Consider the following 16,496-nt stretch of genomic DNA (forward strand, 5'->3'; position numbering starts at 1 on the left):
ACACATGGACTTAACACCCTGCATGAAATTACATTTTTGCTGCGTACCTTCGTCTTCCAACAGCTTGCAGCAGACAGGGTTCTTCGCTGTTTGCCAAAGCTCTCGTCAGTTCCCTCAACTTCCCCCGCGCTGCCGCAGAAAAAGCAACAAACACTCCGGTGAATCATCTATCACACTGCCATTGCAGTACTGCAGTACCGTGGCCTACATAAGATGATCGATACAGCTTCTTCGTGCTATCTAAAGGACAGAAAGACTGCTCTTCGGATGTTTCGCGCAATATTCATTGCCAACGGAAAAAGTTCTCGGTCCCATTACAAACAAAATATTATAGTTTAAATAACTTTACGTGCAGAGTCTTCTGAGCAACATCACTGCTATCGACAGGGGATCTCAAGTTGGTTTCATATGTCTACATTCGCAGAAGACTTAACACAATTTCTCATAACCAGCTTCTCATCAAATGGTGCGCCTGTGGAGTATCGTCTCAGTTGTGCGGCTGGGTTCATTTGCTGTCAATAAGGTTATGTAGTGAAACCGAAGTGATAGATGGTGTTTCTCAAGAAAGTGTACACGTCCTCTGCTGTTATCTATATGAAAGATTTAGGGAACAATCTGAGCAGCCCTCTTACGACTGTTCGCGGATGATGCTGTTATTTACCATCTAGAGTTGTCATCACAAGATCAAAATCAGTTGGAGAATGATTTAGAGAAAATGTCTACATGGTCCGAAAAGTAGCAACTGACTCGAGACAATAAAAAAGGTGATGTCCTCCACGTAAGTACTGAAGTTATGTCAAAATTCTGTTACACGACGAATCTCGCAAATGTAAAGGTTGTCAATTCAAGTAAAAACCCACTCATTACAATTAAGAACAATGAAATTGGAACCATCACACAGAAAACTATGTGAGGGAAGTTAAACCAAAGATTATGTGTTAATGGCTGAACACTTAAAAAGAATTATTAGAAAAACTGCCAACTGTTGCTCTTGTCCGTCTTTTTTCTGGACTACTGCTGGATGGTATGGGATCCTCACCACATAGGACTGGAGGAGTACACCGAAAAAGTTCAAGGACAGCTCCTTTCCTATTAACACGAAATAGAAGAAAGTACCACGGGTATTATACGCGAGTTGGGGCGGCAGTCATTAAAACAAACGATTTTTCACTGTGGCGGGATCTATTCGCGAAATTTCAATCACCAAATTCCTCATCAAACGTGAAAATACGTTCTTGACTCCCACCTACAGAGGGAGAAATAAGCATCGTAATAAAGGAAGGAAATGAGACATTCTAGTATTTTCCTTAAATGAGTTATACAAACAATGGAAAACCGTCACTGGGATGGCTTAACAGTTATTTGAACCCCGCTCCTCCAGGATGAGAATACAATGTGAAGCACGATACTGCTTCCCCTGCAACAACAATTTTTTAACGACATGTGGCCCTTTAGCAACTTCAACAGTAATGTACAGTGACATAGTAAAGTACTTAGATGTAAATATTTACGCTTAAGAGTACGCCTTTCCGTGGGCCGTACACTTAACGGTGATTCTACATTATTTTTCCATTTTTACCAGCCAGCAATCTGTTAAAAAGTACGGGAAGTAGTTTCTGGAAGAGCTACAGTGCCACCGGTCTGGGGAAAAGGCTAACAATCTCTTGCATGTGCTAGTCAATAGCCGATGTGATTTTCTTGAAGGAAATCATTTTCCTGTGTAGACTGTTTTATTTTGAAATAAACAATTATTTCAAAATTTAGTAATTATATTATTTCGCCCCCTTGGGCATTAACAAGATAGATTAGTTATACTTTTGCTAAATTATGAAACAAAGTGTTCACTTCAAATTAAATTTGTTCACTACTCTAATTTTTCGTTTATATGTGGATTTAGGGGAAAACCGTATTATGATGCGTCAATAAAATTTGTATGAAAGCTTTTTCAATTTTGTCTTTCTTTTGATTTGGACGGTAAACGAGATAAATCAGCAGTACTGTTTGTCGGTAATCCTCATACAGTAGGCACATCGTAGTGCATCAAGGACAGTGGGAAAACCGGAACAGAAGAGAATCGAAGCAAATGAGATGTGGAGCTACAGAAGAATATTGAAAATTGGTAGATACTAAGGAATGTGGGTTTCTTCACAGAATCGGCTAAGAAGGGAACTTATGGAGAACACTGACGACAAGAAGAAGGTACAGGGTGATAGGACACGAGTTAAGGTATCAGGGAATAACCAATATAGTACCAGAGGAGGCTGTAGAGGGTAAAACTATAGAGAAAGACAGAAATTGGACTACATACAAGTAACTAAGGATGTGGAGCGCAGGTGCTACTCTGAGGTTGGCACAAGAGAGGGATTCTTGATGGACTGCATGAGACCAGTCAGAAGACTGATGGGAACTATAGCTGAACTGTATCTCATAACTTCAGTTATAGATTTTTTCTGTTGTTACGCACTTTTTCCAAGTTCAACGGCATCGGAACCTTTGATCAGATGGACTTAAGATTTTCTAAACCAAACTATAATTTTAAAAGTGGTATATTTTCAGGTTTATAGCAGAGCTGCCGATTCCACTTTTGCGTATGTTCTTCACGTACTGAGAACAGTCGGCTTATATATGCCTCTAACTATGCCGGAAAATACTACTGTATCGCGCTATAGACACTAAGTACATCGGATAGGTAGAAACGCCCCTCGGTTTCACACTGAATACAGACTCTTGAACAGAAAGCTGAAAGCTACCAACTCGAGATATCGACGGGCTGCCCTGTGATGAAGCCGCACAGCCTTTCCACAAAATAATAAAAAAAAAGCATTCACGAAGGAGTCCCTCATAAATAACAACTCAACAGGCCAATACTTCCGAACTTTCAGGGATGCGTATAAAGTACCATAAATTTCCGAAGCTCATCGAAGTGAATAGCTCTCCTTGTGCTATCTTCTTACATGCGACCCCACTCTGGCCTCCACCCCTTCCAAAGCAGCGTGACTTCCATCAAGATAAGCGGTATAGGCTTTTCTTTTCTTCAGTTCCTGCGGAAACTTATTTCGACACATATTGTGTACCACGTTCTCCAAAAAGGAACAGTTTTCAACTCTGATTGAGCAGCTTGGGTGAAAATAAAAACAATGTGAAATGATTCCGGAGACTAACATATAGATCGGCACACTTACCTCTAGTAGATGAAGAATCAGACCCAATACACCAGTGTTCTTACGGCAGAGACGTTCCAGAATCTTTCCTCGTATAAGCTTATCTGAAAATTAAGAAATAAACGTTAACTAAATAAAATTCATACGAAAAATACTCTATAAAAAAAGATAAAAATTCTTAAGTTCTTGAACAGTTAAACCATTTGGATTAACTGATATCATCTTTGCTAATAAGAGGGGTATCAAAATAACATACACCGATCACCCAGAACATTATGACCACTGACTTACTATAGATACCCTAAACCCGTCCAGGCGATAGCGGGTCACCTGGCGAGAAATGACTGCTGGCCAGACACACGCACGGTGAAGTAGTATCAGTAAGCGTGCTGCCCCTGTGTAGACACTGCAAGGAGTACTATAGCGACTGTGCAACACGTGGCTAAACCAAGGTGGAACCACAGCCAGACGCGTCGTATGGTTGGCTGGTCACCTGTCATTATAGATGTCGGACACCGTAGGCTGGTCAGACTGGCGAAACTGGACAGGCGGTGAACTGTAGCAGCACTAAAATCACACTTGAAAATGGGCTTAGCACAAGTGTGTCTGAACACACAGTGCACCGAACACTACTAACGATGAGCCTTCGCAGCTGACGACCCATGCGTGTGTCAACGGTAACACCACGACATAGACAACTACGACTGTAATGAGCACGTGACCATCGGCACTGGACGTTGGCGTAGTGGCAGAGTGTTGCATGGTTTGATGAATCCCGATATTTTCTTCATCTTGCCGATGGGAAAGGGAGGGAGGGAGTGAATCCGTCGTCTTCCACGGGAACAGCTCCTTGGCACCTGTGCTGCGGTAGTAAGACAAGCAGGCGGCGGCCCCATAGTGCTCTGGGGAACATTCACATTGGCATCCATGGGCTTAATGGAGCTCTTGCAGGGCACCATGACGGCCAAGGAGTATCGTACATTGGTTGCAAATCATGTACATCCCTCCACGACGTCATGTATCCTGACGGTTGTGGCTTTTCAAGAAGATAATGCGCCGTGTCAGAAAGTCAAGAGTATAATGTAATGGTTCGAGGAACACAGTGGCAAGTTCCAACTGATAGCTGGTCCCCCCACCTGGCCATATCTGAACGCCAGAGAACACACATGGGCTGGCGTCACAGGTCATCCCCCTCCCCAAAATTTATGGGAATTAGGTAACTCATTGCTTTCCCGTCACGACACGTTGCCGCAGTTACCCGTGGCAAAGGTGGCCATACCGGCTACTAGGTAGGTGGTAGAGTCCTGCATGACCGAGTAAGCGAGCACAAAATACGAGATGGAGCGAGCACACCCTAACTGGATAGGCTGCCCGCACTAGTTCTAGTGACCGAGCATGGAAGCCGTGACCGAATACGTAGCACGCAACTTCAAACACATTACACGTGTCATTATCCGTGTGAGACTGCAGCCAGCACGGGCTTCTCATTTGTGGTGTCTCTCTCTCTCTCTCTCTCTCTCTCTCTCTCTCTGCAATCATGCAGTGCGAGGAAACCAGTGCAGTAAGACGTAAGATTGAAATCAATGTTTACACGTTGAAGAGACGGGAAGGTCTAAAAAGCCAAGTATGGAGTACATTTTTGGTGGTTGTAGACGAAAACAGTGCGTCTACTGGGTACGTATCGTGCATAAACTGCTCCACATTATTGTGTTTCCAATCGCGAACCACTCTTTTAAAGAAACACAGTTGCAAGAAACCTCACAAAGATACAGCTCCCTCAGGAATACCGGCAGTAATTAAAAATAGTATTACAGCAAAGTGTGTTGCAATGTGTGCTAAAGATATGAGACCTTTTAATGCTGTTTGCGGTGAAGGTTTCAGAGAACTAGACCAAGAATTAATACATCTAGGTGCGCATTATGGAAAAGTTAACGTGGCAGATGCCATGTCACATCCCTCTACTATAAGCAGACATGTCAAAGAACAAGCTGATGCAATACGAAACAGTATAATGCCTTCTGTTATTGCGGAAGTTATTAATAAAACATGTGCTGCGACAGTTGATATGTGGACTGATTCGCATAAGCAGGTGTACTATTTGACGCTTACATTTCATTACATTAACACAGATTGGTCTCTTGTGATCAATGTTTTATTTACAACAAAATTCCTGGACGTTAGGAAGACGGGAGTAAATATTATAAAAGAAAGTGCTCTACGAATTTAGCTGTGTAACGTACCCGTTCTTGGAAACGTTACTTTTGTATTAAAAGAGAGAGAGAGAGAGAGAGAGAGAGAGAGAGAGAGAGAGAGAGGCGTTGGGTTTGTACAGTACAGAGCAGCGAGCCGTGGCTAGGCGAGGTGAGACGTCAGCGGTGCCCGGTCATGCTCGGTTATCCGCGTGTCCGGAATCCGGACATCAGACATGGGGCGAGTACGTGACCGAGCCGAGTCGTGTGGGGCCGGACACGAGCTGCTCGGTCCCCCCGTCAACAGGCGAGCCGTGATCGGTCAAACATGGAGCGTTGCAGCACTCTAGTAGGTGGTATAACATCCTGGATGATCAGTGTAGCATGTATTGCCAGTGTCCTTTTCCAAACTCGTCCCCCTACATTTCCAATATCGTTTTCATCAAATAGCCAAGGGCTTCCGATTTCTGGAGAATGAATTGTTAACTATAACCAGACAGCAGTGTGTATCAGACTAACACAATTTTAAAAACTCCCCACATTCGTTTCACTGTTACCTATCACCAAGCAGTAATCTGGACACTGCTTTCACATCATGATACGAAAAATAACTAGTCAAAAGCACTACACATCGTTTGGTCCCCACAGCAGAGAAGGTAATCACTACTCTCTGAAGAACAACCTATCTGGAAGCGTAACAGGATTTGTCGATCTTGTGAAGAGTAAAAGACTCGCATGTAAATAGTGATGGGACGTATTTATGCCATTATTAACACTACGATGTGACTCATTAGTAATTGCAAGGGCATATTACTCGTAGCAACACTTTATCCGTTGCGCTTTGGTAATAGCTCAGTCTCTTACTTAGTGTGGGTATTTTGGAAACTGTTGAACTTTCAAGCGTCTTGTATTTACATGTGTATTTTGGAATACTATGTGATGGACATGCTATATGGAAACTTACAGGAAACGCCATGATATAGTACAGTGTTTCTAGCAATAGAACAGAACACATGTTTTAACATAGACATTACAATGTCACACACTTTTAGTGTAGAACTGATACAGATTTGGTAAACAGCAAGAGTTTCTTCAAATTTCATTTCACAATATTTGTTTAACATTTGAAATCTCTGCAGGAGCGTATTCGATGTTAAACAATGCATTGCAGAAATTCTTGAACTTTGGATGTTGGCATACTTTGTTAAGTATTGCCCTGCGGTAATTAATTAACATTATATTTACATATATCTTTGGAGAGAGACGGGGATAATTGGAAAATCGGTAAAACTGCAACAAATTACCTGAAAATTGTAAACAACACTGAGTTGTGCAAACCATTCTGCCCGGATCTGAAGGTGCCTATGATAGGATAGTGTCGCCTGGGAGGGAAGTGTGTTTATGAATTGAAGAAGCTCAACAGCGAAGTTATTAGCGCGCTTGATAAAAGGTCAGAGAGTAATACGGTTAAAATTTGTTAGCATAAAATACAGGCTCAGTTAAAATCGCACTCTCATTTTCAGATTTCCACTAACTTTCCGCCGCATCATCATTCAGCTGTAAGACTGGGAACATCGTCGCTTTTAAAACAGTTAAAAAATTTTATAGAACACCAAACAGAGGCTAAAACAACGATTACACAGCACGGCTGGATACGTAAACGAGTGAGGACATTTCGTCTGCCATACGAACGCCATGGGCGGTAGTTGCATATACACTACTGGCCATTAAAATTGATACACCACGAAGATGACGTGCTACAGACGCGAAATTTTACCAACATGAAGAAGATGCTGTGATATGCAAATGATATGATTTTCAGAGAATTCACACAAGGTTGGCGCCAGTGGCGACAACTACAACGTGCTCACATGAGGAAAGTTGCCAACCGATTTCTCATACACAAACTGCAGTAGACCGGCGTTGCCTGGTGAAACGTTGTTGTGATGCCTCGTGTAAGGAGGAGAAATGCGTACCATCACGTTTCCGACTTTGATAAAGGTCGGATTGTAGCCTATCGCGACTGCGGTTTATCGTATCGCGACATTGCTGCTCGCGTTGGTCGAGATCCAATGACTGTTAGCAGAATATGGAATCGGTGGGTTCAGGAGGGTAATACGGAACGCCGGCCTCGTATCACTAGCAGTCGAGATGACAGGCATCTTATCCGCATGGCTGTAACGGATCGTGCAGCCACGACTCGAACCCTGAGTCAACAGATGGGGACGTTTGCAAGACAACAACCATCTGCACGAACAGTTCGACGACATTTGCAGCAGCATGGACTATCTCCGTCACCTCTTGTTCACATTGACGGCACTTTGAACAGTGGACGTTACATTTCAGATGTGTTACGACCCGTGGCTCTACCCTTCCTTCGATCCCTGCAAAACCCTACATTTCAGCAGGATAATGCACGACCGCATGTTGCAGGTCCTGTACGGGCCTTTCTGGATACAGAAAATGTTCGACTGTTGACCTGGCTAGCACATTCTCCAGATCTCTCACCAATTGAAAACGTCTGGTCAATAGGGGCCGAGCAACTGGCTCGTCACAATACGCCAGTCACTACTCTTGTTGATCTGTGGTATCGTGTTGAAGCTGCATGGGCAGCTGTACCTGTACACGCCATCCAAGCTCTGTTTGACTCAATGCCCAGGCGTATCAAGGCCGTTATTACGGCCAGAGGTGGTTGTTCTGGGTACTGATTTTTCAGGATCTATGCACCCAAACTGCGTGATAATGTAATCACATGTCAGTTCTAGTATAATATATTTGTCCAATGAATACCCGTTTATCATCTGCATTGCTTCTTGGTGTAGCAATTTTAATGGCCAGTAGTGTATCACCTGGGTTTAACGATGCATGAACATATGCAGCGTGACATGTACAAATATACAAAGATGCAGAACTCTACTGACAAACTTTCAGATGTGGCAGTACGGACAAAGTTTAGAAAGAATCTAGTTAACAGGGGGTTCTAACATGCATACCTTGACAGCTATGAGCATTTTTTTCTCCAGTGGAAGAGATGTGTTTCACAGTATCAATGCTGAGCGAGTGTTCACTGCTCTTAAGGTATGTATTTTGGAGCCCAGGTATACTCGGATTTTTTGTCTTGTTCTGGTCTACAGTGCGTGGCGGAGGGAACATCGTACCAATACTTTCAATTTTCTTTCCTATTCCATTCGCGTATTGAGCGAAATGACTATACATCTCTGTATATGCAACAGTCTCTCAATTTATTCTGAACACTAGCGAATTACACGTTGGTAGCAGCCTAATAGTTGTGCAGTCATTTTCGTATATATGTTTTGTTTTAGGGCGCAAAAACAACTGGGGTCATACGCGCCCAAGTCGAAACTATAGAACTCGGCATCATAGAGGAGTTAAAAACCGGCTATACGTCAATTCCAATTGACATAATAGAAGACAGCTAAAAACGGGCACGTGGAAAAAGGGCTAGAAAAAGACACCATACAGAAACGGAAGTCCAAAACTAAAAATTAAAAGGCCGTCGAGATATTGCTTCGGCGGATAAAAAGTAAAACGCGGTCAACAATCCACGCGTCATTTGCTAAAACGGCCGATAACTCAGATGGAAAACCCAGAAGGGAACGTAAATGGTTGAAAAAAAAAAAAAAATGGACATTCCATCGGGAAGTGGCGGACAGTTAAAACTTGGGCGCATTGTGTACAAAGTGGTGGGGTAGCACCACTTAGCAAATGACGATGGCTAAAAAGTCAGTGCCCAATACGCAGCCGAGTTAAAATAACCTCCTCCCGGCGGGAGGGCCGAGAGGAGGTGGTCCAAGTTTCTGGGAGAGGCTTAATATGCCGTAACTTACTCCCATGAAGGGAGGACCATTGGCGATGCCAAAGGGACATCGCCTCCTGACACACGGCAACACAGAGATCATCAGAGGGAATATAGGTACTCACAGACTGAGTTACTAAGACCGCAGCAGCAGCCTCGTTTCCTGGCAGACCGATATGACCAGGGCCCCACAGAAACATCACACTGGCTCCACCAAGAGTGAGCAGTTGACAGTTTTCCTGGACCCGCTGCACTAAGGGATGGGCGGTGTACAGCGCACATAGACTATGAAGGGCACTGAGTGAGTCTGAGCAGACGACACAATTGAAAAGGCTGTGTACTCCGTGGCCTGATACAAGGCGAAGAGCTCGACTGTGAATACTGAGGAGTGTGTCGAAAGCTGATATCTAAAGACACGGGTGCCAATGAGGAAGGCACAACCGACCCCACGGTCAGTCAGAGAGCCATCCGAGTATACAAAGGTACTATCGCAAAGTTCCATGCGAAGGTCGTGAAACTGAAGAAGACAGACCGAGGCTGGAGTAGTGTCCTTAGGAAGCGAATGAAGATCAGTGTTAACATGGGCCACTTCACGAAGCCAAGGTGACGAAGGGTCCACACTCACCGGGAAAGGAGCAGGTAGTGCGAAGTTAAGTCACTGTAGCAAGTGCCGAAAGCGGACTCCAGGAGGTAACAGAGAAGGACGAGCCCCATACTGACGATCAAAGGAATCATCCATCAAAGCAGGAGCCATAGGATGGATGGCCACGCATGGCAGACAAACGGCATGCATATCTACTGAGGAGAAAGTCACGGCGGTAGGACAGTGGTAGTTCAGCAGCTTCAACATACAGACTCTCAACTGGGCTGGTGTAAAAGGCGCCCGTGGACAAACGAAAGCCACGATGGTGGATAGTGGTGAGACGGCGTACGAGGACGGATCTGCAGACGCACAAACAAAGCATCCATAGTCTAATTTCGAAAGGACAAGGAACTGGTACAAACGGGGAGGGTGATTAGATCGGCTCCACAGGAATTACCATTCAGGACTTATAGGACACTGAGGAACTGCGTACAGTGGGCTACCAAGTAAGATACATGAGAGGACCATAAGAGTTTCCTATCGAGCATGAGCCCCAGGAATTTCGTAGTTTCAACGAACGGAAGGGCAACAGGCCCAAGATGTAAAGACGGTGGGAGAAACCACTTACGTCGCCAGAAATTCATACAGACGGTTTTGTCAGTGGAAAAGCGAAAGCCATTGTCGATGCTCCAGGGGTGAAGACGATCAAGACAGCGCTGAAGACGCCGCTCAGTGAGACAGGTCCGTGGAGAACTGCAATAGCTGGCAAAATTGTCAACAAAGAGGGAATCGGAGATGCCTGGTGGGAGACAGGCCATGATAAGGTTAATGGCGATAGCAAAGAGGACGACACTCAGGACGGAACCCTAGGCACACCGTTTTCCTGGATCATTTGTCTGACAAGGCAGAACCCACATGCACCCCGAAAACTCGAACTTGTAAAAATGCCTGAAGGAAACAGGGCACGTAGCCACAGAAGACCCCCATGTAGACAGTACGGAAGATAATAGTTCTCCAGCAGGTGTCGTAGGTCTTCTCCAAATCGAAAAACACAGCTACAGTCTCGAATTGCCGCAGAAAACCATTCATGACATGTGTCGACAAAGTAACGAGATGCTCAACTGCAGGACGCCGCGCTCGAAATCCATACTGTGCATTCGTCAGTAAATTGCGAGACTCGAGCCACCATACCAGCCGGGCATGAATCATGCATTCCATCACCTTGCAAACGCAGCTGGTAAGAGAGATGGGGCGGTAGCTAGAAGGAAGGTTTGTATCCTTACCGGGCTTAGGTATGGGTATGACGGTGGCTTCACGCCATCGTCCGGGAAATGTCCCCTCAGCACAGATGCGGTTGTATGTGTTAAGCAGAAAGTGCTTGCCCGCAAGAGAAAGGTGCTGCAATATCTGAATGTGGATGGCGTCTGGCACTGGGGCGGAGGATCGGGATGAACTGAGAGCACGATCGAGCACCCTCATGGTAAAGGCGGCATTATAGCACCCACTACTTGGAGAAGAGAAGGATATCGTCCGAGCCGCCACCGCTAGTTTCCGATGTAGGAAGGCAATGTGATTGTGGGAAGAGCTCGAAACTTCCGAAAAATGGTGGCCCAAGGTCTTTGAGATAGCAATAGGGTCCACGATAACATCGTCTGCTACTGTGTTTTGTTTTAGGGCACAAAAAACAACTGAGGTCATACGTGCCAAAGTCGAAACTATAGAACGCAAACACAGAGACAAAGGAAACGACTATGTGTCAGTCCCAATGGAAAGAATAGGAACATCTAAACAAAGCACGTGGAAAAAGGGCTAAAACACTATACAAAAATGGAGATCCAAAACTAGAAATAAATGGCCTTCACCATATTGCTTCGGCGGATAACAAGTAAAACACGGGCGACAGCACGTGCGTCATTTCCTAAAACAGCTGATAAATCAGATGGGCCGGCCTGATTGGCCGAGCGTTTCTAGGCGCTACAGTCTGGAACCGCGCGACTGCTGCGGTCGCAGGTTCGAATCCTGCCTCGGGCTTGGATGTGTGTGATGTCCTTAGGTTAGTTGGGTTTAAGTAGTTCTAAGTTCTACGGGACTGATGACCTCAGAAGTTAAGTCCCATAGTGCTCAGAGCCATTTGAACAATTTGTAATCAGATGGCAAACCCAAGATGGAACGTAAATTAGTAAAAAAAAGGCATTCCAGCAGGAAGTGGCGGTCAGCTAAAACTTGGGCGCAATGCGTACAAAGTGGTGGGGCAGCGCCACTGCGCAAATGACGATGGCTAAAAAGGCAGTGCCCAGTACGCAGCCAAGTTAAAATAATCTCCTCTCGGCGTGTGGCCGAGAGGTGGTGGTCCAAGTTGCCGGGAGAGGCTTAATGTGCCAAAGCTTATTCCCGTGAAGGGCGGACCATTGGCGATGCCGAAGGGACACCGCCTCCTGACAGACGGCAACACAGAGATCATCGGCGGGAATAGAGGTACTCGCGGGCTGAGGTAAGAGGACTGCAGCCTTGGCAGCAGCGTCAGCAGCCTCGTTTCCTGGCAGACCGGCATGACCAGGGACCCACAGAAACATGACATTGGCTCCACGAAGAGTAAGCAAGCACTAAGGGATGAGCAGTGTACAGCGCACAGTGACTCTGGAGGGCGCTGAGTGAGTCTGAGCAGAGAACACAATTGAGAAGGTTGTGTCGCCGGATGTACTCCGCGGCCTGATACAAGGCGAACAGCTCAGCTGTAAATACTGGGGAGTGGGCCAGAAGCCGATATCGAAAGACACGGGTGCCAATGACGAATGCACACCCAACCCCACGGTCAGTCCGAGGGCCATCAGTGTATGTAAAGGTCATGTCGGCCTCCAGTGTTAGTGGGTTGGTTGATTTCGAGGAGGGGACCGAACAGCGAGGTCATCGGTCCAATCGGATTAGGGAAGGTTGGGGAAGGAAGTCGACTGTGCTCCTTCAAAGGAACCATCCTGCCATTTGCCTGAAGCCATTTAGAGAAATTACGGAAAACCTAAATCAGGATGGCCGGACGCGGGTTTTGGTGGGGTTGTTTTTGGGGGAGGAGACCAAACAGCGAGGTCATAGATCTTCTCGGTTTAGGGAAGGACTGGGAAGGAAGGCGGCCGTGCCCTTTCAAAGGAACCATCCCGGCATTAGCCTGGAACGATTTATAGAAAATCACGGAAAACCTAAATCAGGATGTCTGGACGCGGGATTGAACCGTCGTCCTCTCTAATAAGAGTTCATTGTGCTAACCACTGCGCCACCTCGCGCGGTACGCGGGTTTAACCGTCGTCCTCCAGAATGACGCTTTATTTCCCAATGGCCGAGTACCCAGCGTATCACTATATTCAATTGTTGCTTTAAGTGAAAGTGAGAGCGCTGGATAATTTGAAAAATTTTGTACGCAGTGTCGAAGTGTAATATATCGCGCGTGAAATTCTCCCCTTGAATGTCTTTAGCAGTTATACCTGTTTAGACGCGGCAATGTTCATTGCTGCACTCGTGCCATTTTCCCTCATTTACCAAGCAGTTAGCGTGCGACCTACTCGGAAGCAATGCAAATAGCACTCTGAGGTAATGAATAGCGCGCCGCAGCAAATCAGAGAAGGCGAACGGATTAAGAAGTTTGGATGTCGGCCAGCGCGGCACGGCGCCGCGCCGCGTCTCGCACGCGAGGTGCGTGGCGTGCATGCGCCCTGCGCTGCGGGTTGCGGGGATGCCGGGGCAGGGGAAGACGCCACCACCAGGCACGGGTGGCGACGGCGCCGCCGGCCGTTCGTCTCCCAGCCGCCGCTGCCGCTTTATCCGCCCCCACCTCCACACCAACTCGCACGCCACCTGCGCACTCAACTCATTATTTCCAGCCCGTCGACTACAAAGGGCGAGAGCGGTGGGGAAGTGGTGGGGTCTGGTCGGTAAAAGCCCGGGGCGCCAATGCGGACTCTTTCCGCGCTGCCATCGTCACGCAGCTTGCTCACATACCTTCCCCAAATAACAGCCGTAAGATAGCAATTGCCAACCTAGCGTCGGTAGCATCATTAAAATTATCGTTTAAGCTTCTTTGCCCCTCCTTTCGCTAACGAGAGACTGGCGACTTGTTAAAGAACATTATTGCTGCAATTAAAAGCAAGTATAATTCAGTGTCACTACTTAGTTACAAGGAGCAGTCAAATAAAAACGATACAGACAGAAAAAAGTAAGTAAAATTTTGAAGTAATCGTCAAAAGTGTTAATCTGTTTATCCCACCGTGAGACAATGTGGTCAACGACTTCATGGAAAGATGTTTGGGTTGCCTGCGGAACCATGCGTATACGCAGGCGTGCACCTCCTTCTACAAATCAAATCGAAGACCACGAATGTCTCTCTTCAGGGCTCCAAACAAATGGAAAACGCGTGGTGAGAGATCGGGACAATATGGAGGATGTGTAAAGGCTTCCCAGTGAAATTTGTGTAGTGTAGTCGAAACAACTTTGGCAACAGAATGATGCCGTCCGTCAACATTGGTGGGCGTTCGAGCTTGATGTAGTGCTGTAGTTTCTGCAAAGTTCCACATATCACTGTCCGTTAGTTGTGGCGCCGTGTTCCGGAAAGTCAATGAGCTGCGGGCCCCTGTAGTCTACGAGAAAGTTCATCATGACTTTCGCAGAGCTGGCGTGCACGGCTTTGGATTTTTTCGGTGGGGGTGCTTCCATTGTTGCCTTTGATGCTTGCTCTCCGGCTTAAAAATAACACCATGTTTCACCTCTCGCGACAATACGGTATAGGAAATGATATTCTTCACAGCTATAGCGTTCCAAGCGCTGCGTCGACATTCTGTTCAACTTCTCCTCCGTCAGGCTGTGACGAATCCACTGTGCACGGGTTTTCCGTAATTTCGCAGATTTTCTGCCATGATAGCGTGAGCAGTAATGTGACTGACACACAACCAGAGCCGAATGTCTAACAAACTTTGCCGTCGGCCATTTCTAACAGCAGCATCCAGCGCAGTAAAAGAGTTAATGACACGATGAACTGTCCTGACCGACTGCTGTCTTGCAACGACCCCCAACCTTCTCGAAACCATTTATTCCACGCAAACACGAGCGCACATACTGCGTTCACCAGACACAGCTACTCATTTTGTAGTCATAAACCGCACTAAACTTCGCTGTTCCTTTTTCCTGTTTTCCATAGAGAAGTCGGACGCACAAAATTCTCGCTGACCTCACGTCGAGCACATATAACAGACAAATGGCACAATAGTGAACATTCGTGGTGTTACTTCCTGACTGTTAATAGAGAGCACGTCTATACACATACCTACATACGTCACCAACGTCCGCGCCATCCTAGTTATATACTTGGTCTCTCTCTCATTTGACTGCCCCTTATACTAGCGCACTCTTAATGATTATCAGAGTCACAGTCCTCTTCCATTACAATTTTGTGCAATCCGGCAGATTCGGGTGTGAGACAGATTATCGTACACAATGAATCTTCCACTTTGCAGGTGAGTGTGCGCCATCTTCAAACTTCCTAACCTAATAACTACATGCCGGGCGAGGGTTGAAGCCTGGTACATTGCCTTCGGCTGGCAATTCTCTCACCGACTTACGTATCCTGGCATGCCTCAACGCGACTTCACACTTTCAATTCTACCGGTACCTCTCCTACTTTTCACATTTCATATAAGCTCTTTTTCTATCTTGCAGGTCTGACAATTCTGGAACTTCGCTTACAAAAGGTAATGTCTCAGGTTCAGATCCCGGGTGATACACAGTTTTCATATAGCAGAAAGTTTTCATATAGCAGAAAGTTTTCATATAGCAGAAAGTTTTCATATAGCAGAAAGTTTTCATATAGCAGAAAGTTTTCATATAGCAGAAAGTTTTCATATAGCAGAAAGTTTTCATATAGCAGAAAGTTTTCATATAGCAGAAAGTTTTCATATAGCAGAAAGTTTTCATATAGCAGAAAGTTTTCATATAGCAGAAAGTTTTCATATAGCAGAAAGGTTTCATATAGCAGAAAGGTTTCATATAGCAGAAAGGTTTCATATAGCAGAAAGGTTTCATATAGCAGAAAGGTTTCATATAGCAGAAAGGTTTCATATAGCAGAAAGGTTTCATATAGCAGAAAGGTTTCATATAGCAGAAAGGTTTCATATAGCAGAAAGGTTTCATATAGCAGAAAGGTTTCATATAGCAGAAAGGTTTCATATAGCAGAAAGGTTTCATATAGCAGAAAGGTTTCATATAGCAGAAAGGTTTCATATAGCAGAAAGGTTTCATATAGCAGAAAGGTTTCATATAGCAGAAAGGTTTCATATAGCAGAAAGGTTTCATATAGCAGAAAGGTTTCATATAGCAGAAAGGTTTCATATAGCAGAAAGGTTTCATATAGCAGAAAGGTTTCATATAGCAGAAAGGTTTCATATAGCAGAAAGGTTTCATATAGCAGAAAGGTTTCAGTATTCGTACATGCCTGTTTCCATGTCGTGGAATCAATGTGTTTCCAGAGACGAGTTAATGTTGATAATGTTACATATATACGGTGTGCTGTCGTTAAAATCTGCAATGTATGAGAAAAGGAAACATGGGTAAGCAGTTTTTCAGCAGATGGATGTTACTGGCTGTCAGCAGTGCGTTTACACTTCTATCGACCACGACAGTGACACATGATGCTAAACTCCGGAGAAGCCAGAATAAACAAAGGGGCTTTTCTTACAACACCGCCAAGCAAATCGCCTGTCTCTGGACAG

The 16,496-nt window shown here is 45.4% G+C and overlaps 1 protein-coding gene across 4 annotated transcripts in view; it reads right to left on the bottom strand.

Moving 5' to 3' along the window:
- LOC126190999 (cytosolic carboxypeptidase 1-like) overlaps positions 1-16,496 on the bottom strand; it is a 519,277-nt gene that overhangs the window by 430,626 nt on the left and 72,155 nt on the right. For all 4 annotated transcript variants that reach the window (XM_049931676.1, XM_049931675.1, XM_049931679.1 and 1 more), the window contains exon 3: positions 3,183-3,265. In XM_049931676.1, the coding sequence (XP_049787633.1) occupies positions 3,183-3,265 (83 nt within the window). The remainder of the gene's footprint in view (positions 1-3,182; positions 3,266-16,496) is intronic.

This window comes from Schistocerca cancellata, chromosome 6, assembly GCF_023864275.1.
Source record: "Schistocerca cancellata isolate TAMUIC-IGC-003103 chromosome 6, iqSchCanc2.1, whole genome shotgun sequence".
NCBI lineage: Eukaryota > Metazoa > Arthropoda > Insecta > Orthoptera > Acrididae > Schistocerca > Schistocerca cancellata.